At 43.1% G+C, this 23,753-nt stretch overlaps 1 protein-coding gene across 1 annotated transcript in view; it reads left to right on the top strand.

Annotated features, from left to right (window-relative positions):
• ANTXRL (ANTXR like) overlaps nt 1-23,753 on the top strand; it is a 58,447-nt gene that overhangs the window by 21,971 nt on the left and 12,723 nt on the right. The window contains exons 10-17 of the mRNA XM_074591510.1: nt 2,342-2,440; nt 4,597-4,666; nt 5,800-5,878; nt 10,192-10,287; nt 11,013-11,051; nt 14,226-14,324; nt 16,007-16,174; nt 17,367-17,447. Of these exons, the coding sequence (XP_074447611.1) occupies nt 2,342-2,440; nt 4,597-4,666; nt 5,800-5,878; nt 10,192-10,287; nt 11,013-11,051; nt 14,226-14,324; nt 16,007-16,174; nt 17,367-17,447 (731 nt within the window). The remainder of the gene's footprint in view (nt 1-2,341; nt 2,441-4,596; nt 4,667-5,799; nt 5,879-10,191; nt 10,288-11,012; nt 11,052-14,225; nt 14,325-16,006; nt 16,175-17,366; nt 17,448-23,753) is intronic.

Raw genomic sequence — 23,753 nt, 5'->3', positions numbered from 1 at the left:
AAGTGCAATTTTATTTCAGCAAGCTGCTTTTATAATATAGAATTAAGAGGAAAAAATAAATTATCTTAGCTGGGTGTTCAAGTCGCTGTGGAGTAGGCTGGCTACAAGCAAGTTTGTGGTAATGCATGGTCCCAGGCAGGTAGTTCTGGCGCGTGGGCAGAGGCCCCGTTGCCCTCAGGGCTGACCGTGACTCCGAGCTCTGCTGGCAAAAAAAGGGATGCTCATCAAGAATAACTCTCAGCATATCAACTGGGTTAGTTGTGGAATGGCTCAAGGCATGAATCAAACTTAGAGTAACTCCAGATTCTTACTGGAGTAAGAAGCAGCTGAATCTGCCCTACAGTCCATTTTTCTTTGTTTTAAAGAAGCGCCCTCCACCCCCAGTGGGAACCAGGAGGTATAACCCTTCCCTTAAAAAAGAGCCCAAATTGTGATGCTGGCTTTGTGTGTTTGGCTTGTGATGGTGCTCAGTGAGGTCTCAAATTTGATGGTCTTTTTCAGCAAAGTGCCAAAGTATGTGTTTCACTTCAATATGCACTCCAGTAGATATTTTCTTTTTCCCCTCCCAAAATATCTTCTGATTCCCGTGTTCCTTGCAACCTGTGTCAGTTCAGAGCACTGCTCTAAGGGAAGTTACCACGAGGAAAGCCAGAGTGTGGGTTTCCAGTGCTTGATCATAACTTGTGCATGCCCTTGTCCAATTCACCCAGAGTTGTGTTAGGCCTCAATGTAGTGAGAATGTGTTTTTGGCAAGAACAAACTGTTTGTACAGAAAAGTTGAAGCACTCCACATCCTCATGCTAGCTTGTCTTGCAGTAACTTGATAGTGAAGAGCAGGCAGACTAAGCTGAATATGTATTTCAGCCACCTTTTGGGCCTCATGTAGTGTTATCCAAAGAGAACTTCTTCCTCCAAAGCATACAAATAACATGGCAGTACATCATATGAAATGTTATCAGAAGCCAGATCTCGTATCACTAAAAGTTAGGTACAGCTCCCCTCAATCCTATCAACATTGTTTTCCTCTAATTTTTAGTATGTTAGTCAAAATGTAATTGATAATGCATGTGGACTTGTTCATGATGGTTTTGCTTGCTGCTAGTGGAGAACTTCTATGCAGTTTATTCTTATTTTTCTGTGTGTAGCTTGAAGATTAATTGATCCTGTGTTGTGCTGCTGTCCCCCTGGTATTGGGCTGATCTCAAATGCTGCTCAGTGGCTGGTGTAAGCGATCTCTGTGGAGGACTCAGCTGAAGCAGGAGATTTATGTATGAAAGTGCAGCTGCTTCTGTGCTTTCCCTTGCTGTGTGCCGTGGGTGTCTGCTGTCAGCTGGCTCTTGTGTGTAGCATCAAAGGGAGTTTCAAAAATACATTTGGCACAGAACAAATTTGTAATGTCTCTTCACCTGTCTACATTATCTCCTTGATCTGCTTGAGGTTAGGATGGCTCTACAGAGGGACCTGGAGAGACTGGCTCAATGGGCCAAGGCCAATGGTATGAGGTCCAACAAGGTCAAGTGTGAGGTCCTGCACCTTAGATCACAACAACCCTGTGCTACAGGCTTGGGGCAGAGTGGCTGGAAGGCTGCCTGGCGGAAAAGAACCTGGGTGTGTTGGTCGACATGTGGCTGAATATGAGCCAGCAGTGTACCCAGGTGGCCAAGAAGGCCAACAGCGTCATGGTTTGTATCAGAAATAGTGTGGCCAGCAGGACTTAGGAAGTCATCGTCCCCCTGTACTCAGCACTGGTGAGGCTGCATCTTGAGTACTGTGTTCAGTTTTGGGCCCCTCATTACAGGAGGGACATTGGGGTGCTGGAACATGTTCATAGAAGAGCAATGAAGCTGGTGGAGGGTCTAGAGCACAAGCCCTATAAGGAGCAGCTGAGGGAACTGGAGTTGTTTAGCCTGGAGAAGAGGAGGCTTGGGGGAGACCTTATTTGAACAGAGCTGCTGCTGAAAGCCAAGTGCCATCTGGTGTGTGGAGGTAGGAGGAAGGACTTGTGGTTAGCAACGGTGTCTGGCCCAAAAGCCATGGAGGAACCATGAAATGACATCAGCCATGTCAGGCTCACAGTATTACTGTGGCACCTTTAATTAAGGCATTGGGGGGTCAATGGGATGCTTGCGGGAGGAGCCTTGAGATGAGTGTTGCTCTGTGAAGCACCAGTACCACTATGGCACTCTTGGCCATTGCTGCTGAATATTGAGAGTGCCAGTGTGAATGTTTTGATTCAGGTATAGTGCAGAGAACTGCCATTGTCCTGTCGTACTTCAGATCATTCTGGAAAGAAATGCTGTATTTGAGCTATTTTTCACAACTTTCCTGTTTTTACTTACAGAATCCTTTCAAGTTGTGGTAAGAGGCAACGGCTTTTATCATGCAAGAAATATTGACCAGGTACTCTGCAGCTTCAAGCTCAATGACAGCCTTACTATCAGTAAGTTTGCAGGCTAATGGATTCCAGTGTCCCCTGTGGCTGTGTCACCTCATGAGCAATAGGTGGCACAGCCCACCTCTTGTCCGTGTTGGGGGACTGCTTGCAGTGGATGTGGGGGGATCTGGGAGGGGATCTACACCTAACAGAAGTTTGAAATTTATCCTTATTCAATCCTGTGGGCATTGTGTCGTGAGGGCTTTCGTGGGGTGTGCTGCTGCCCAATGAATTTCAGTGTCATTGCAATGATGCATATAGGTGATGCATACAGACAGTGAGGACTGGGTATCAGGCTTTAAGAGGGAGAAGTAAAATTGCTCTCTAATCCCTTGTTCATCACCAGTAAAAAGAAATAATGCTATCTTGATCCCCTGCTGCTGTCTTCAGACTGTTCACTAATTCAGGAGACACTCACCATAAAGCTCCATTCCTCTCTGACACCAGTTGTTGGGCTCATCACAGAAAGCATGTAACGTGGAAACTCCCTGTCATCACTGTGACAAACGGGGTCTTTTGTTTGCTGTCTCAGCAGCCAGGCGAAGGACTGAATGGCCAAAAAAGATTGAGTGTCCAGTTTCTCAGCAGTCTTCTCTTATTCCTGAGAAGCAGTGTATGGCTGGCAGGGTGAAGCACAGTGTGGGGAGGGGAGCTTTGCTCCTGTTCTGTATATGCTACCCTTGTTGGCTGAGCACAGTAGAGGCTTTCATATCCTGTCGCGGTCAGACTGGTGCCTTCCCTAGCAGTGAATTCGCTTACAAGAAGGGAGCACATGAATCGCTCCTTCATTTCCCATCCTAGTTGCCTACGTGGAGGCTGCATTAAATAAACTCTGGTGGTCTTGCTCTCATTCCACTTACAGATACCCTTTTCTAGGGATCTGTTTCTTGTGGTTTACCAGGTAGACAGACTTTTGGTTTTTCCTTCCATGTCCCTAATGCACTGGCACCTTGACTGGACTTCACACACTGAGCGGTGACCTGGGCCTGGAAGTACGCAGGAGGAGAAATATCCTAATTCCACATCTTCTCCATGCTGTGTTCTCCTTGGGTTAGGTCTGCAACACTGATCTATTCTGACTGGCTTTTTTCCCCTTAGGCTGGCCCTAAAACATGCAACTATAATTTTCACAGTCTCATCTTTGCCGAAGCAGGGAAATGAACTTTGTCTTCAGGTGTACTTGGGGTGGGTGAAGCCTGAAGGAACAACTCTCATATCTGTTGTTGCTCGAGTTAATTTTTTTCTTTTTGCCTAGGTAGAAAGAGTAATCAAGCCTCTAAGGTTTAAATGAGCTGACAGCTTTTACCAGCCCCTAATTCACTTGGCTTGGACTTTTGTGGACCAGTCTTTCCCTGGACTAGCACCTTAGCTGCTTTGCTGGGCCATTTGGAGTTAACGTCTGGTCACAGCAGTGACTTGTCTGCTCTTGTGCCTCAATTTATGCACTTTTAGTGGAGCGGCATTGCAGGATTACTGCTGTGGCTCCTCTTAGTGTTCATGGCGCTTGGAATTCTGGGTGTGGTTTTTGAAAGCAACAGGATTAGCACTGCTTATTCTTGGAGCAGCAGAGTGCAGGGAGGCAGGAAAACACCCATTGCCTTGCTTTTGATTGCCTGTATCAGTTATGGTCCCCTTCTGCCTGTCTCCCATATATGACCAAGCAAGTTGGTTATTTTTTTTTGTTTGTTTTTTCTTTTCCCCTCTGGTGTCTGTCCACTTCAGTCCCATCCCACCTCTGTTATTCCTTTTCCCTGGGCTCAAACAGTGAAGCTTTGGCTTCTCCTGTGCGTGTGTTTGGAAGTGGGTATGCAGAAGTTGAACCCTATACTAATATGAGTAGAGTTTGCATGCACTTGTCAGACAGACAAGATGAACGTTTCTCAAAGCTGGCTTCCAAATGGCTGATCACTGCTGTCAGGAACAGAGATGTACTCCCATTTCTTAGTGGTGGTGTCTCTAACCTGATAACATTATATGGGCATCAACAAGAATGGTCATCCAAGTACTTGGCTTTGTAATCAGTACCATTGGGGAATACTGGTACTTGCCTATATACTGAACTGATCTGTAGCTCTTGCTGGTGTTAACAGTTCTCCAGGGGGTGGTCTGCTTGGTGCAGTTTCTTTTTTTCATCCATAACAGTTATATTCATTTCTTTTCAGATGAAAAGCCAACCCTTGTTCATGATACTTATTTACTTTGTCCTGCCCCAGTGATAGAAGATGCTGGACAGTAAGTATTGCTTTCCAGCACGTGTCAAGAGAGAGGGGACTTCTGGATGAGGATGTCATTACTGAGCTAAGAGCTCAGAATTTTGCCCAAAGTGCAAAGCTAATAAATTTGTGTGTGTGTGGCAGGATTACCTCCATCCCCTTTGTGCCAAATCCTCTCCTAGTATGAGCCAGCATAGCTCTATTCAATGTTTTGTCTTTAGCACAGCTTAATCAAAGGCCTTGTTGGACCATGGTCCCGAATTATAGAATGGTAATTTCTCCTCTGTTCCTACATCCTGTTTTTTCAGACCAAAGGTAATTGAATTCCAGGCAAACTTTTCATTTTGGTTGAAAAGAGATGCTTGATTTGAATTCCTTTGCTGCTGTTGTAGATGTTGCTTCTTGTCTTTTGCCCTGCTCAGGCTCACATTGGTATTTTTCAGTTGTTGTAATCTTGCAGACTGCTGGAAGAGATGGCACGAGGCCCTGCCTTCCCCCTGGGTGATCTTGTGGGTGCTTAAATACTGCACTAGGGGTGAGGGGCAATGCCTCCCTTCCCTATCCTATTTGTGGGTGAGGGAAAGTTGTTTGGTGGGATTTTTGTGGGCTTTGTTTGTTTGATTGTTGTTTGTTTGGTTTTTTTCTCAGACTTTCTCTGATACTGGAGAATGGCTACGGCCAGATTCTTTTTCCACTGTCATTTTGGTGTTTTTACCCCTTGACCTCATTGCAAGTGTTCTGGTTTTGCTTGGATATAAAAGAAAACGCGTTCTGGCTCCTTAAGCTGCAGAAGGGGTTTAAAAAAAAAACAAACCACCTTAAATTTTCTTGTGCTATCTAAGGTACTATTGCAAACGTCTGAGACTTTATGTTATGACTCACTGTCCTAGTGGCCTTTGCCCCAGGTGGGATGGTGGTTTTTTAATAAAGAGCATATGCCCCAACTCAATTAAGCCAACATAAAAAGAATAGCTCCTGGGTAGGCAGAGGGACAAATGCAGGTAAGCACTTGAAGCCATGAAAATGCCTTGACTCAGCAGGGCATGTTATCCATGCATGTTCATGAGCCAATGGCTAAAACACAGCCAGAATAAAGGGAACAATGGGTATAAAGATGACACTAAAAATAAGTGTATGTGTTTTGTGCTTTAGGGTGGTTTTCCTACAAGTCAGCATGAACAACGGGCTCACATTCATCTCCAGCTCTGTCAGCATCACCAGCACACAGTGTGTAAGTAATTGCAATGGGGCTTGACAGAGAAACCATGAGATCTTAGAAAGAGACGGTGGCTCTTCAGGCAAAGCCTCCTTGAGTGAGCATGAGCTCTCTATGGCTTCTGCATTATGGTTATTGATGGGATCCCAGCAGTTCTTTGAAAAATAACCAGGGCTAGTTAAGATTAAATCATTATTGATGATGCATAGATCATGATAGATTTACTGAATAAAAAATCATAACAAAGGCACCCTGTCCATTCCTATCCCAGGAAATAGAGATCCTCAAAGCTAGGATCTGACTAGAAGGGAATCTGTGAAAATGAAGGAAAGATCATCATGAAGCAACACCCTGTTGAGCTTTGGAATCCCTTATGGGACCTGGGGTGAAAGGTGCAACTCCCAGGGCTTGGATCTGGAAGGGACACAGCATGGAAGGTCCTCTAAACTTACATGATTATTTTTTTGGTTGGAGCTTACAGCGTTTGTTCTTAGACCCTCGCAATTTGCCTTTGCTAGTTCAGGATTCATTAAGGTGTTTTTACAGTTTTAGTGAGAGGAGCTGGTTCCTTTTCTCCTGATGTCACAAGAGATGACCAGAAAGAGAGGGAAGCTTTTTGGGATGAGCGTCTTGATAAAATGCTGCTGCTCAGCATAGCCAAGGGAGAATGTGCTGCTGTGGGACAGCAGTGGTTGCAATATGAGCATCTACTGGTCAAAAAGACCACCTATCTTTAGGTGGAGCATCAGGGACCAACAGCTAGAAGTGGTCCTTTAGCAAAATCTGATTTTAGAATCAAACAATCAAAATGAAGAAGCTGACTACTGGATAAGCAGTCATTGCCTTTGCCTTGGAGTAAAAATAGGCAACACCCATAGCTGGTGCAAGCAAGTACAGTAGCTAAAGATTTGGCCTTGTGCTTGTGGATGAAATAAAGTTTGGTCAAGGACCTGATAGCAAACAAATTGTATCAAAGTTGAGCTTTATTATTATTAGTGTCAAAAGGACTTTTATAACCTATGCCAAATGCTGTCATATTGGTTTGGAATCATTGTTGGCCTTTTTGACAGCTGCAGAACAGAAGGGAAGGAAGGAAGAAAGAGGCAGTGACTGGAACTTGCAAATCGCATTTTCTGATGTTTGGAGTAATGAAGCTGGGAAATCTCACACCAGATTGCTGAAACAGTCCGGGTGTGGGGACTCAGAATTTATCAGAGATGTTTGCTGCTTCACCTGATTATTTTTATTTTTTCAAAACTTTTCCTCCAAATTTTCTACACTGAAGACTGATGTTTTCACATGTTATTTCCCTCTTCTACCTCGGATACAATAAAACCTTTTGAGTCTGCAGGGAAACACAAGTGCTAACTGATGTGTTTAGTTACCCATATGTAATTCATTTCTAATGAAGACTGAAGTCTTAGCCCTAGCTGGGGTTCCTACAGGCCAGAGTGTGGACGGAGGAAGCTTTCCTCTCGATAGCCTTAGGATAGAGAGAGGAATCCAATCTCCAGTCCTGTCAATCTGACGATTTTTGACCAGCCTCTTGCAGATTGAATGTGAAGGAGGCAGGGAGCCTGATTCTCAGCTGGTACAAGAAAAGACTGTCTCACTCCAGTTACATCCCATAAGCAAGGAGGTTGGCAGTTCAGTTTCCAACTTTGTCTTAATTTCATGCATTTCACTCTTCTTGTTTTAGACACTCCCTCCATTTCCTTTCCTCTCCCGTTTCCTTTTCTGTGGGTGGCAGTCAGCTGGCCTGCTCAGCTCTTCTCCCCAGCTGGCCCTTCTATCCTTTCTGTACAGTAAGTATCTTCACTTTACTCCTAAAGCCTCTGTGTGATCGCTGTGCTTGTTTCTGTTCAGCTGCATGAAGTCTGCTATTTCCTTTCTGAAGTCCAGCTTCACTATGATGCTTTGTATATTTAATCGTTAAAAGAGGACTCTTTAACTTCTTGCTGCCAGCAGCTCCTGAGCTGCTGCTGGCAAATGTCTCCACAGTTTATATGAGCACTTAGCATGGGAAAAGCAATGCCTGGGAACAAAGACTACAAAACAAGGAGGTAATGTGTTTCTGGAGTAACAGTAGCGGTGGTATGTGCATCTGTGGCTCATGCACTGCATTGCTACTGTGCTTGGATTTGTTTTTAAGGCATGTAGCAATACCTCTTAAAGTTATGCTTGACTTTTATTCATCCTTTTCTCAGCAAACTGACTTCACTGGGAATTCATGCCTCTCAAGTGTCTGCTTTCCAGAAGCATTAGTGCTACATGGGGCCAGAGAAGGGAACTGCAGCTGCATAGTGTGTCTTCTAACAGGACTCCTTTGAGTACAGGGTCTGGCACACGTCGCAGCACTCCACCTTGTCTTTCTTCTGCTCCCTGACCAAATGAATGAGGAGAGCTAAATAGTGTATCCCAGAACAAGTCAGTTTGTCGCACCTATAACAATAAGGCACAGACTAGTGGAGGGATGGTGATGCTGTGACACAGAGATATGGAATACTGGGCTACCTGCCTAAAAGCATGGAGTAGGAGCTGTGGTTTTGTTAGTCCCGTCTTGAACATGTCAGTCCTGACAGCTCTAGGATTTGGCCTGAGGAAGAACTAGGTACCACCCAAATCAGCCACTTGGGATCTCACCCAGACTTTGCTAAACTCTTATCAGCTGGTACTTTAGTTTCCACCCTCAACCTTTTCATTGTCCGAGGGGAAAACAAACCCACTTGGAACAGTGAAGGGAACTCCTGTTGTAAAAGGGGCTAAGCATCAGTTTCTGGTGTTATGGGAATTCGGCAAGTAGTTTCAGATTTACTAAGGTGAATCTCATGGACATTATCCTCAATAAATCTTTGGAACTTGCTTTCTTTCCGTTTATCCTCCCACCTATCCTCCTTTGAAAATCTCTTCTCTAGCCAGCTCCTATTCCCTCAGCCTGATTCACAGATCTTTCTTTAAGTGCTTTTCACATCTTCCTAGTCCCTGGATATCCTGTAGTTTGCTGAAAGGTTTTGCCTGTTCTGTGGTACCACAAGTTGCTGGTGAATCAGACCTCTTCTCAGGCTCTGAAAATCTACAACTGAGGAAGTTTCTTTTCCCAGTATAAAAGAAATGGCTGGAGAACCTTTTCCCAGTATAAAAGAAATGGCTGGAGCACCTAAGCTCTTCTTAACCTCATCCCAGAGCCCAGTGTAGTCTGAGAAAATGGCATGTCCCAGCATGCCACTGCCCATCCGTAACAAATGTTTAATTTCCAAAAAGCCATGTGCTGTGTATGTTCTGCAGGGGCCAAGCAGCATATGAAGACCCGCTTTCCTGTATGCATCAGGACAACACACAGAGTTAATACTTCTTCTGAACACACTGACATGAAATGCTCTGAGTGCAAGGAGTCCATCAAGATTTACCCAGGAAAATCAGAGCTGTGATTCTCTTTCGTTGAGTGGCTGCTCTGAAAAGCTAATTTCACGTGTTAGCACTTGATATTTTTTTTATTTTTCTTTAAATCCTAGTCCTTTTGAAGAAAATTTAACTTCTATTTTGAATGTAGACCCTTAGCTGTCTGGCCCCAGAGTCCCACTGTTACTGTTCTCTGTAGAGAAATAGATGGAATATAAGAATTGGGAATGGTTAAGATCATGATTACAGCATGTCATTAACAACAGTCAAACCAGCCACAGGATGATTACCAAGAACCGGCAGTATTAAGGACTAGTTTGCATAAGCACACAGGCTGGGGTTGTGTGTGCAGTTTGAGTCAAGGCAATGTGGGCAGGCTTGGGAGCTGATGAGGCTGACCGAGTAAGTTGTCCTCTGTTCTGTGATGTTGGTATGTGAACAGTTACCCGTAAGCTCTTAGCTCCAATATTTCCATGCTTTGAATATCAGCATTTACATATTCTGCATCTCTAGTCATGAAAGGTTACTCCGCACACCTTGGAGTCTGTGGTCAGGTATTTTGAAATACCCCTCTGACAGTATTAAGGGACCTGTTAGCACAGTTTGGGAATAGTTTGCATATAAGTTTAGCACCCTTGAATCTAGTGGGCTATAAGAATACCATAAACTTATACATAAATTATACATATATATATGTATAAACACCACAAACAGGAGGTGCATCCCTGAATCATGACTTCAAATAAAGATTTGTCACACTGAATACTGACGTGACCCTAACGAAAATAGTGATTGACTGCACAATCTATCGGAGACCTTGTAACGAGGGAAACTTGGCTCATTTTCCCCAGTCTAATTGTGTAACGTAAGGGCTCCTGCCTTGTTTGTGACACATGCAGATAACTCAGAAGTAATCATCTTGTTTGCAGCTGACTGGGACCATCCTTTTCATTGCTCTCCTGATTCTCTTTCTGCTGCTGGCTATGGCTCTCCTTTGGTGGTTCTGGCCCCTTTGCTGTACAGTGGTAAGTACAGGTTTTTATTGTTTTGATTGGTTTCATCTCTTCTCTGTGAAGGCATAGAGTTAGTGTGTTGAAGTGGGTGGCTAACTTCGTTTAAGAAAAATGCTGCCAGGTTTGTAAGGCCCTAATTCAACAAATTGCTTTAAGTGCTTGTCTAAGCACGGGTCTGTCTTTTTTGAATGTTGCAAGGCCTATGTGATTTTGACACTGAATGAGAAGTTTAAATGAGCTTGTGGACGTGGCTGAAGTTTCTATAGGGATCAAGACCTCCTTAGAACAAGATTTGAAACCTGCTGCAGAAAAGTGTAATGGAACCAATTTACTAATACAGGCATGAGCTGATACGGTCCTTTTTAGAGACAAGAGTTAGGCTTTCTTTTCTTTTTTTTTGGTTTGTAGGAGCTGCAGATTCTGAGTGAATATTACCAAGCACTAGCTTGGTAATCACATGACATTAAGGCAGAACTACCAGGATACAGAGCTGTATTACGAGTTACTTAATAAGGCACTTGACTTATTGGGTAGTTCGATGTGATAGATTTAGTTTCTCATCTGCATTTATTTTATGCCTGCTGAAAAGCAGTGGGGCTAATGATGGGATTGAATATGGGGAAAACTGACCAGGGCAACCTTTTTGAGATATGCGCAAGAAAGCAGAGAGGGCATAGCATTGAGATGGACGAACGCTACCATTAACTCGGTTTTCTCCCATTGTTTATATATTCCAGGTGATCAAGGAGCCACCACCACCACCACCTCCAGAGCCTGTAAGTATACTATTTTTGAGCTGTTATACTGTCTGCAGCCACTGTAGTGTATTGTGCTGCCCAGGAACATCAGCCCTGTAGGTGTCTTAATGACACCTTGAAGGCTGTGGGAGGAAGTCTTTTGGGTCAGGACAGTTATTTTCTGCCTTCTGCCCTTTTTATATACATACTGCAAGATTATTTCTGTCCACAGAGAAAATAGTGGCATAAATCAGAAATCCACAGACCAACAGTTCCTATGGTATTTTATTCCTTCTGCTGAGCATCAAACAGGTGTGTAAGCAAACCTTTGCTTCTCAAGCTGTGCTGAAAGCTCTCCCTCCTCCACTAAAACTGGTGTTGCACTCAGCAGGAGTTTAGCCCAGATTGGCAGTAAGGAACAAAGGCTGGCAGCTGGAAGAAAGGACAGTGAAGGCCACGTTCTTGTGGCTTTGCTACAGGAGAGGGAGGCAAGAGCCTGCTCTGGCTGTGGTTCTGCTGCAGTGTGACCTTTGGAAGGACACTTAGCCTTTCTCCATTTAGGTTGGGAGCTGTTTGAGGCAGGGTTGTGTTTCACTGTTTTTGGGACAGTAGCACAATGATCCTGACCTCAGCTTAGTTTCACTGTACTAATTTCATGAAAATAATAGTAATAAATAAAAGTACCTCCAGAGAAAACTCATACTTGCCTTTCTTTCCTAGGCATAGACAGTTAAATGATGGAAAAATACTTGCCTAACCCACAAGAGAAACTTGAAGTTTGCTGCTAACTTGCTGTAACTTGGCATGAATATCAGGAGGCAACCACAGCTGCTGTCTTGAGGTTGCCAGAGGCCATGATCACTGTGTATGTGATCCTGTTGCTTGTCCTGGGCAGCAGCACTGTGACAATTTAACTTTAGAATATGCACCAAAAATCATGCTGGTTTTAGGGTGATTAGTGTTTTCATGAAGCATGCAATTGCAGCCATGCTGTGTTTGACGGAGGTTCCAGAGAGCATTGCACCCCTGCAGCAGAGTTCCCAGATGCTTTGTGATTATTATGATCAGCAGAGATTTTAAATGCAATCAAAAAGACTGTGAGCTGACGTAAGCCTCCAGGAATAACACAGAATACAGATGGTATCCATCCCTTTACTTGGCCTTGTCTTTATCCAGTATGGAGAGTTTTTTCGTTATACTCAGCACTAGCCTTGCTAGGCATGGTGACCTGCCCTTTAGCTCATATAGTCTGGTATTTCTGCTATCTAAAACTTGTTCTAAAGTGCAAGTATTAGATTTCCATTACTTTTCAAAATGTGTGTGGTAGCTGTTGATGTTGCTTAGCTATGTGTTCAGTGTAGGGGATATTTGGTAAAAATCCTTTATCAGTTGGAAAAATATCAGCCATCATGATTAACTGTGTCCTGCTACTGTCAGGCTTGCCAGCAATAGGGGTTGTTAAACATGAAGTCTTGAAATCTGTGTTACATTGCATGGAGGATGCAGGATATATTATGTAGTACTCAAGTTCACAGCGAAATCAAATATAAATGAATTAAAACTGCTGATGTAGTTCACTGGGTAATGCTTTAGATGTGGCAGGAAATTTGATAAAATTTGTGTATTTCTCTTAAAAAAAACAAACAAAAAAAACCAACAAAAAACACCAAAACAACAACAAAACCCAACACCAAATGACAGTGCCTTTCTTGTATATTTATTTCCCTGATTTAGTATTAAAAAAACCACCACCAACAACAAAAAAAAAAAACAAAAAAAAAAACCAAACAAAAAACCACACAAAAAAACCAAACCAAAAAACCCAACCCCCCCTTACTAGTTAATGAAAATGCCAACTCTAGTCTGGCCCAGCCATACTAAAAAATTTGTTGGAGGAACTGACCCATGAACCATAGCTGAGAGATCAGGTGTCACTGAATGGAAATACCTTTCTTCAAGGCATAATCTAAGAGTTTAACATGAAAGAAAAAAAAAAAAATTAAGGCATGTTTTCTAAAAGCTGTTATTGGCTTTTGGACTCTCAATTTCTTTTATGTTCCAATTGAAACATGGAGGGCAATTTTGAGAAAATGTCGCTTAGTAATCTGACAATAATTTGTGTCCTTCTGTAATATTTGGATTTCACTTGATTTTTGTTGTTCTGTTTTAGTTTTTTAAGTAAAAAATAAGTCTGGGCAATGTAACTAGAAACATACTTGTACTGATGAAAACTAGCAGAGAACACTGCGCGTGGCCTGTCCAAGAGCAGCATGCGTATCTGCCTGTCAACACGAGGTGTAGTTATTTGTCTTTATATTAAAGAGTGTGAGGGACGAAGGTGGTATTACAGAAGGCTTGTTGGGCTCTTTCCTCTATCATGTATGTACTTGGAAAGTGTCATGGTGTGACTTTCAGCTGCCTCAACTCAGTGTAATGATAGGAACTCTGAGAAATCCCAGTGACTTCTATCAACTCAAGGTGATAGAGCTGGAGATAAGTTCCCAGGGCTGTCGAACCAGAAACATTTGCCAGCTTTTAGTTATGCAAGAACAGAACAATGACCCTGAAGTAAAACCCTGATTCAGACTCTCCCATGTTCCAGAAAAAAAAAACCTAGTCTTTATAATTGCAGATCAAAAACTCTGGATCTGAGGTTCCTGACAATTCGGAGATACTCAGTCTGAGTCCTGGTTCCAAACTGTACAACTCGAGCCAGACTCTACAAAGAAACAATCAGCTTAGAGTAACTGGTTACAGCTGCCATGAGAAAAGGGTCTGATGCACATGTTGGAAAACTCACAGTGGTAGCTCTTATCCCTGTTAAGTAACATTAAGTTCTAAAAGCGCAATTAATAAATGATTTCTTTGGGCTGATTGCTGCATTTTCTGCGTAGCATAGTGGCAAGCCAGTATAATGTACGATTCATCTCCACTTTGCCTTCCTTTACAAGTCAGTTGTGATTTTGAAGCTCAGTGCATATTTGACTAAATAAAAGCTGCCTGGAGAGAGGAATAGGCAATCCTCTTTGGCTTCCCTAGTTAAAATTGCAGCTGCAGAGACAAGTGACTTTTGTTTTTGTCAGCAAATAAGTATAACACGCAAAGCCAGATATCCAAGGATTGGACCATAGGATGTTAATTTGTTTTCCATGGTTTATGCTGGTTTTATATTGCTGATATTACAGCAGTAATAGCTCCCTGCCTTTCCCATAGGAATCAGATGATGAAGATGGATTGCCAAAGAAAAAGTGGCCAACTGTGGACGCATCTTATTATGGAGGTCGAGGTGTTGGTGGGATTAAGAGAATGGAGGTATTTGGCTTGTTCTTTTGTGTTGTAAAAATCAGCATGTTTAATTATAAATAGTAGCAATATGGTTTTTTTTATGCGACTATTTTTTTTAAAAAAGCTACCTTGATGGTCTAGAGACTGCGACTTAATTAGGGCTTATCCACCTGATTGCACCTGCTGTCCAAGTAGCAGACATCAAGCTCCCATCATTCACATGAATAATTAAATTAATCTAGCATTATGAGCCAGAGAAAATTTGCAGGCTAAGAAATGGGATAAGCACCAAAAGACGTTTTAATTTACTGAATCAAACCCCTCAGTGCAGTTGGGTCTGGTTCTCTTGTCTCAGGCAGAGTTACATTGGTTCTGAGTATTTGAGGGTATCATCTACACTGTGCCTGGCAGGCTGGAAGCAGTTGGTTTGGGGAATTTAAAACAGTGATTTTTCTTTTTTTTTCCTCTTTTTTTTCTTTTTTATAAATATTTTTTTGGGTGGAGTTGTTTGGGTTTTTTTTTTTTTTTTCAGTTAAGCATTAACTCCTAATGCACAAAACCACATCTGTGTTAAAATTGGCCAATGAATCAAGTCCTGCCCTGGGATTCATGCACAAGCCAGTCTTGATGTATAAAGTGAGGTGTTACTGTGAAAGAAATTTTCCTTGTGCTGTCCTGTGGCATATACATTCCAGGAGGTCAGTGGAAAATGCTGTGATCAGCTGCTAACTCCTGTAAATAACTACATTAGTGAAATCAATTCAATATTCCTAACCATGGTTAATATAAGGCAGGGAATTGTCACTCACCTGTATCAACTGAGGGCCTAATGATGACTTTTAGGGATGTCACACCAGAAACTCCCACTAGATCTAATCGGTAGCTGAGAGAGGTGGACTAATGTAAGCCAGCTGAGGATCTGCATCAAACTAGGGCTAACAGAATGAAAGCAATGGCTTCCCAGCAAGTCCTTGCAAGTCATAGAAGTCTGCAGTTTAATATCCTTAACCATTTTCCTTGGGATAATTTTATCCTTGATGCTGAGTAACCCTATGGATCATATATTGCCCTTGAATGCAGGATCACATTTCTGTTTGAGGTAAGTCAGACAACCAAATCAGAATTTCAGCTTGAAATAAGTAGCATGTAGTATGTGAAGATAAAGTTACTGACCTTTCTTGTGACTATGCAAGGTATCTTTGAAGGAGCTGGTTTTAGTAGTAGCTGCACAAGTTTGAGGGCTGATGCTCTTAAACCATCCCCGTACTTGTCCACTGACCCTTTTTTCACTTTTGAACTGAACAACAGGAACTGCTTAGGGCTAGTTGTAAAGACTGCCTACCTTCAGTTAGTGCTGCTGCCTGCTTTTTGCCTGAGGCAATGGGAAGTGTATTACACCTGTGTCCTAGCAGATCTGGGTGGAACGCTTCAGATTTCATGTGGAAATGGGTTAATCTGCCCTGGATGCTGTGAAGTCCCACAACACATTACTGGAAGGGGAAAAGGCTATTAGTTCAAGTAGAGTGAGACTATTTGACTCTTAAATGTGTATTTCTGGTTACAGTGGGAGTTTGGTGCCTTCATCAATGTGGCTTCATGCCTGGTGGCATTGGGTCATCTGATGGGAACTAGATTAATGTCTGTGAAAACAACCTGCTGGTGGGGACTGCAGTAGTGTCTCCTCTTACGGTGTATTCTCCTGACTTCAGGTGCGATGGGGAGACAAGGGGTCAACGGAGGAAGGAGCAAAATTGGAGAAGCCCAAAAATGCTATTATTAAGTTGCCAGAACAGGAGTATGAGCCATGGGAACCCAAGCCAAAAAAGCCTCATGTACGAAAACCACCTTCCCAGCGGAAATGGTACACTCCGATCAAGGTAATGCATCTCCCCCTCAGTTTTACCAAGACTTTTATGTCACTCATGTTACTACATCGTGCTTTCTTAGTGCAGTTTTTCTTATGCCAGAGCTGTGAGAGCCTATTTACAAAAATGGCCAGTAACCCTGAACTTTGTCTGTATCTTGGAACTTGCATGTCACCTGGCACTGTGTCACCACAGTTTTTTGAGGAAGAGTGGAGGGTGTTGGAAGGCATGAGCAGAGATCTTCCCTCCCTCGGCTCACGCCTTTTCAGGTACTTTTGCACAGCCTGGGTTGCAATATCAGATATCTCAATTCATAGGGGAGGGTGGAGAGAGGGGTGCTGTTTTGTGCCATGTGAAGGCAGCATATAAAAAAGATCAGATAAACTGCCCCATCCTTGCTTTGATTGCACTGTGGCTAAGGCCTTGGGTTGGGATTCAGCTCTGTTCCCCTCTAGTTCAGCCACAAGATGTAGTGTTTGATTTTGGGCAAGTCGCTCAGTCTCTCCACACTTTCATTCCCGTTTCTCCTGTGTCATTATAGTATCTGGTGTCTCCCTGTCTTTTAACGTATGTATCCTCACACAACCCTTGAGGCAGGGCTGAGCTGTTATCTCCACTTACAGGGAAGGAAGCTGGAGGGCTAGCTCAGGCCAAGGGAGCAGCATACCATGCTCATCCCAGAAACCTGTGGCTGTGTGCCAAACCAGTGCTTTGTAGGATGAGGCCCCCCTCCCCACCATGCTGACAGATCCGTTTACAGTGTTTGAATTTATTGTCTTGAAAGTACCTGTGAATTTTAAAGCCTGCCTGGGTAGGTAATCTTGAGGCTGTTTGTCCATACTCCAGCTCGCCTCCTATCAGTACAGTACTTTTATTGTTCAGCCTTTTGTTAATGTAACACCTGTCTAATATACCTCTTAGGGGAGTTGTTCACATGAAATTACAGTCATCCTCAGTGAGTTTCGAGCAGGCTGAATTTGGCCCATTGCATATCAGGTACATGTTACCCCATTGAGGTCTCTTTTTCTGTCTAGATAAGCAGTATACAGAGAGCAAGGGCACAGAAGCAATGTTTGTGCAGACAGTTTAATACGGAAAGGCTGGGTCAGCTCACCTGTACTTTAATCTCATGCTGTTTTCCCCAAATTTCTTAGTCAAGTCATATATGTCATATATTTTTTTTATTTTTTTTTTTTTATTCCAGGGAAAACTTGATGCACTGTGGGCTTTGGTTCGACGAGGCTATGATCAAGTCTCTCTCATGAGACCGCAGCCAGGGGACAAGGTAAGGTATCACAAACACACTGGCATGTCACTTCTCTATTAGCAGCAGCAATGCTTTCCCCCCACGCCGCAACAACCCCATCTCTTTTTTTCTCTTCCTTTTTTTTTTTTTTGTGAGCTTGTCGCTTTTCACATTACCCTAAGGCTAAAAATTTGTCACAAGAACCAGAGACTTCAAAATGAGCTAAAATGTTTGTGGTGGCATCTATTTAAAAGTATTGCCCCAAAAGGTCGACAGTAGTGTCTCCACTGGGATGATTTGAGAAGACTGAGGGAGAAACTGGCCAGCCACAGTAGTGTATGAGGCCTTTTTCAGCCATATAAGTTCTTAGCATTTTTTCTGGGTGCACATGTTGTAGTTAAAGGATAGGTTCTTTATTTGTGTGTTCTGGGGGACTGCTGCTTTTGAATTTAATATGCAGTAGTTGTTCTACAACAGTAATTATTCTTCCCATCCAAATTCATGAACATGCTTCTCAGATTTGATAATAGATTTAAATGATTAATGACAGAAATTGTGAACTGTGCGGATGACAAAGAAACAAATTATGACAAAGTTAAAGAAAAAATTTTCTGTAGAATTCTGCACAAAGACACATTTCTCAGTTATATCCTATATATAGCAGAAAGAATCTCCTGCCTTGATAAAGTCTGTTGGCCAAACGTATGTCAGGAGTAGATTCCTCCTGGGGGGATGCAGGCAGTTTGTGCCTTTCAGAGCTACAGAGATGTCTGTGTGCTGCCCCTGAGTCACTCACAATAGTTTAGTTCAGAGCGCTCTCACGATTTCCCTGTGAGAGCCTGGCACTGTTACAGTTGTCTCCATCTTGTTATTCTGGGGGCAACTTCATAAGAATTGAGTGCTGTTGTACCTTCAGATTTGGTTTTCTGCAGTGGAGCTTTGGAACAGGAGGACCAAGCAGAGACACCATCTTTCTCTCCCCTGTGGCGCTTCTCTGGCCACAGTCCATACATTTCATCGCCTTTGCTTTCAGGGGAAGGGGTTATAGAGTTACAGCAGTAGAGGCCATAAAGTGCTTTTTTTGGGGGGTAGGAGTAGTGCAGAGGCCCTTGTGCTGTGCTTGTCTGCCTGGATGATTTTTACACCTAATAACAGTCTTAAAAAGCAGCCCTAATTTGCTAATTTGCATCATCTACAGCAAATATGCTACATCCCTCCAACTTTTGGGGAAAATACTGGTAGGGCATTTGTCTAGTTATTAACCAAACATATGCAGCTTCAGTATTTAAAGTTTAGTCTCTTCCCTTTTTCTTCTGGTGTGCAAGGAAACTAAGAGAACAGACTCAGCTTCCTATGCTACTTTGTAAAATGGTTTTAACTGTTACACTAAGCTGCATTTTCAAGGCAGCTGTGCTTGAGACACCTTATTTACTTTTTAAGCACGATCTAGAGCTTGTGAATAGGCTCTTTAGGCCCAGCTGTATTTTGATAGCGCTAACATTGTATAATATGAATCTGTCCTCTGCCTTTCACTCCCTCGGTTGGGACATTTCTATCAGTGCAGAGCACAACAGGGCCTCTGTTAGCCTGTGTGGTTGAGAAACATGCAGGGGGCTGGCTCCAAACAGGGATCCTCAGTTCCTTGCCTTCCAGCTCTGCTGTGGGGAGGACAAGGGACTCAAAAGAGGCAATGTAAAACTGAGCAAGCTGAAGGATTATTGTATCAGGGAGAATATTAGAAAATCAAATGTACATCTGGGAAATAGGCTGGAAAGAATCCTATTGAGTCAGATTCAGTGGAAGAATAGGATCATCTCTGTTCCCTGGCCTGTGAAATTAACTAAAGCTGAAGAATATTGAAAGTGAAGCAAGAAAATGACTAGATATCCTCTGCTGTAAAAAAAAAAAAAAAAAAAAAAAAAAAGATATCACAGGCCTGCATTTCATGGAGAAAGCTAGCACAGAAAAGAGCAAGGTTATTATTTATTGTTTGCTTGACTTTTCTAGTAGTGATCCCTTGGTGAAGAATTGACTGCTTGTGAGTTAGGCTTTTGGTGGGGGGAAGTGTATAAGTATAAATGTACATACACATAAGTATATATGAGTATACATGCATGCAATTGCTTACTTTGTGGCTGAGGAATGGGAAATCAAGTCAGTGCTATGAGTGACTAGCAGCATGGAGAGCCTGGAGCTCTGGCTGTGCCGAGCACAGCCCCAGGAGCAAGCCCACAGCCCCATTCGACCCAGCCCTGACCAGAACAAGGCCACTTCTGTACAGGTGTGCTGACAGCAATGGACTGATTTTAGTTTACTGTTGGGTAGACGTGAAAATACAGCCTGACGTCCCTCGGTGCACCGTGTTCTTCCAGACTGCACCATCCAGAGGCCAGTGACTGTGTGGTGAACTCGGAGACGGGGATTGCTTTGCTTTGTGGGGTTTTGAGTTTTTCTTGTGATGAAGGGGGAAGAGTTCTTTGGGTCTTTTGGTTTGCCTTTTTAAAATTATTTTTTATTTTATTTTAAGGTAATTTCATAGTTGTCTTGATTTTTCAGGAAAACTTAGAGCTCAGAAGGCAAAAGGAACGCACAATTTAATTGTGTTTTGGGAGTGGCATTTGGAACCGAGAAAATTCTTGTCTCTGAATTTCCTAAAATCAATCAAATTATTATTTTTACATTTTCAAGGATTAACAGAGATAAAGGTTGTTTCCCACTGCAACAAGATAACTCACTGAAGTGACATTTTTCCAAATTTCTGTTTCAATTTACCTCCATTAAAAAAAAAAAAGTTGTCAGTTTCCATTTTTATTGCTGCAGTTGGGCATATGTTCAGTTTTTGTAGCCATTGGGGGAAATTATAGCAAAACATTTTTTTTCTGTACACTGAACATACTAGTTGTAGTAGTGAAAGAAGATCCACAGTATTTTTCTCTCTGTATTTTTCCCAAAGATTTTGGCACAGGAGAAAGATATCAAAAGATAAGTTTTTTACATTAAAACGCTCTTTTAAAACTCTCTTGAAAAATGTATTTTCTTTCATCATTTGAAAATGAGTACTTTGGTTTGGGAGCTTTTCTGTGCCCCCAAAAATCTGAAAAATACTTGTGCAAAAACTTTCCTTGATAGTTTTGGTGAAAACCAAAATATGTTAATGTTTTTGGTTGATTTGCTGATGTATCTCATTTTGTTAGAAGCAAAAGAAAAAAAGTTAAATATTTCTCAGAGCTGTTCAGCATCTTCCCCCAAAACACGGCCCTCTTCTTTTTGGCTCTGCAGAACATACAGGATGGCAGTATTGATGCCCCAGGTTTTCAAATCATGACTTCTCCCTAACTCCCATCATGAAGTGAAATTAAAAGTGACACTGTTCATACTTTTTGAGCCTTCATGTGGTACAATCCATTCCAGAGTGTGTGCGAGAGTCTTACAGTGGAAATACAGGCTGAAGTGTGTGTGCAGGAATAGAGGGCTGACTGCTGCAAGGGACTCTGTTGCCCTTTGCTCTAGGTAGCCAGGGCTGCTGTCCACCCATCCTCATTTCTTCCTTCATCATGATCCTGTTGCCTTTCCCAAACCACCTGCTGTTTTCCCTGCCTGTGACCCCCTTGGACTCCTGCCCTAGACATTCCTTTCTGTTTCCTTCTGTATTTTCTTCCTCTGCTTGCTGTCTCTATCAGTCCTTATTTGCCTACACCTACCCTTGATGAGACAGACTGGTGCCCTGCAGTCCTGCCCTCTGAGATTGATGGGCTGGTGACCAGCTTCTTTCCCCTATTCTTCTCATGCTGCAGGAACAGAACTGCTAGTAGGAGTGTGCCCTGGGTATGGCTTTGCTGCAGAGCTGGCTGAGGCTCCTGAGAGCTCCCCTGTCCTGGCTGGTGCTTTCCAGAGCATGGCAGGGATTTCTCAAGAAAAAGATGACCTGGCAGCATTGAACAGGATTGTATTAGTAGAACTGGTTGTTAAAGTCACAGGCGCTTTTCGGAACTGACTAAAGAAAACCAGCCAAGCGCAAGCTCTGATGCCCCTTCTCCTGAAAGCTGGGCCTGCAGTGTTTGGCTTGGCTCTGCAGACAGCTCCTCCACGTGGTCTCCATTCAAGATAATGTCGTAGCTCCACCACTGAAATCGCCGGTTATTAGTTTGGCAGATACCTCAGTACAGGGTCACAGGACCCTGCTCACTTGACTTCTGCAGGTCACCCCTGGCAGGAGGCTCTATTGCACCAGGATGAGACAGCAAGGGATAAACACATACTTAGCTCTACCCCATCATTAGCAGACACGCTGCTATTTGTGGGATGGCTTTTTGCTGAGCTCTTCAACAGCATCATCATCAGGGAAGAGATGAAAAAGGGGCTAGCAGCTCTCCTGCAGATCGATGGGCTTTCTTCCTTGCAGTAATGTACAAAGGCTTCAGCCTTGATACGCATTTGTGCTACTATTGCAGTGATGGTTCCCTTAGAGCTAGGCTGCTATTCTTCCCTTCCTCCCTGAGAAATTTGGGGCTTAAAGGACCAGCAGTTACTCTTCTGGCCCAACAAAGGGATTGACGGCTCTGAGGTGGGGACATTCTGCTCATCCATCAACAGAGAGCATGTCAGAGTGGTCACAAGGCCTGGCGAGCTATGTGATGCTCAGGCTGCCTTGAGGACTTCCCCATCGCCTCTGTGTTGGTGTTCTCCTGAGCTTGGTTATGAACTTGCAGGTGGCTGCTATAAAGATTGGAGTTTGGGAAATGTTAACATCTGGCTATCTAGAAGCATCTCATAGAAACCACAGTAGCTTGTGGGGCAGGTTGTCAGTAGTCTCTGCAAAAGGGAACTTTGAAGCTCTTCCCCTTGGCCTCATGGATCGAAAGTGGGTCTGTTACCAATGCTAGCAAGTAAATATTAAAAGCCCCGATATGTGCAGAGAGGAAGGTGAGATGCTTCTTTCAAATGGTCTGCTTAGTTGCTGCTTTCAGCAAATCCATTCTATTTTGCATTTCAGCACATACTGTCACAGGAAATTCTCAGAGGCTCGGTTTACCGAAAACCTCAACTGAAAAAACCCTACATTTTTCCCCCTGGGCAGAATTGCTCTTGTTTACTTTAAAGCTTTAGAAAGTGATCTCATTTTTGTCACTGAAAATTACCTGCAACAGAGTGAGAGTGTAGACTGGATTTTACTGTCATCATCTCCCTTATATACTCGTGGGACTTTACTTAGAAAAAAGCACTGCTTTAGCAGTACTACCCTTTGCACAGGCAAAGCTCTTTCTTGGGGAAAGGGACTGGAAGCAGGCTGTTGTACAAAAACCTGAAAGCTTGTTTTTTCCCTTTTTCATTCCATAAAACTGAAAGTAAAAAAAGCTGCTGTGCAGCTGAAAATTTCACAAACTATAAGCTGCTGGTCATATGTGAAGCCAGGACCTCCTGGATCCCTTCACGTTCTCACCATTGAGTCACTGTGTGACTTTGAACAAGGCATGGCAGCTGGAACTTTAAACACCAGCCTCTGAAATTAGAAGAACAGGAGTATTTGGGTTCCTTATTCTGTGCATCCCTTTCAAAGTAATCACTCATAATCTGATAGGTTTGTTAAAGCTCAGAAGGTCAGATTACCCTCAAATTTTGAGTGAATCCTTGTAATACTGACCGTGACATCTATGTACCTTACTTTTCCCAACTGCAAAATAATCATGAGAACACAGTATTTACTTTTTTTTTTTTTACAGCTGTGAGGTTTAGTTAAGGCCTGCCAGGCACTTGGGACTCCCCAGAGGAATGGTGCGACATCAAGCCTATGGATTATTAATGACTAGTAATTATTTTCTGTCTGCTGCCCACAGGTGGTCAGCAGTTTGAATGCAGCCCATGGGGAGGGCAGTACCAGCCTGTCACTCCGTGCTGCCCAGGTATCAGTGCTATTTGGAGCTCCTACTAATTACTTCTTTTCAAGACTGAGTAATGGCCTTTAACAGGCTCACCTGCCACTTGCTTGGAGATGTGTTGTAATTGCCCAAGTAGTAATTGGCAGAGCTACAGGGGGTGCTGGAAAAGCAGCACTGAGCTCCTTCAGACTATATTCATCAGAGACTGCTGCCTGTTTCTGGGGCTTTTCTCCCTTTGCTTAGCCTTTCTGGATCCAATTACCTTCATAAGCTGATGAAAAATTAAAGAGATGGGAACATCGCCTGCCACGGTAGGTGATCTCACTTTGTCACTTTCATTGAAAATGTGATGCACGTAGCATCTGTTTTACTTTTTTTGCTTTTTGCAAAGGAGACCAGTATCTCTAAGGTTCATTCCTGCTGTAGGAGGCACGACATTGAGGGGAAAAAAGCTCCCTGGTGTGGGACT

This window comes from Larus michahellis, chromosome 6 (genome assembly GCF_964199755.1).
Source record: "Larus michahellis chromosome 6, bLarMic1.1, whole genome shotgun sequence".
NCBI classification, from domain to species: domain Eukaryota; kingdom Metazoa; phylum Chordata; class Aves; order Charadriiformes; family Laridae; genus Larus; species Larus michahellis.
Note: the sequence above shows the minus strand (reverse complement) of the source record. Positions and strands in the feature narration are given on the sequence as shown.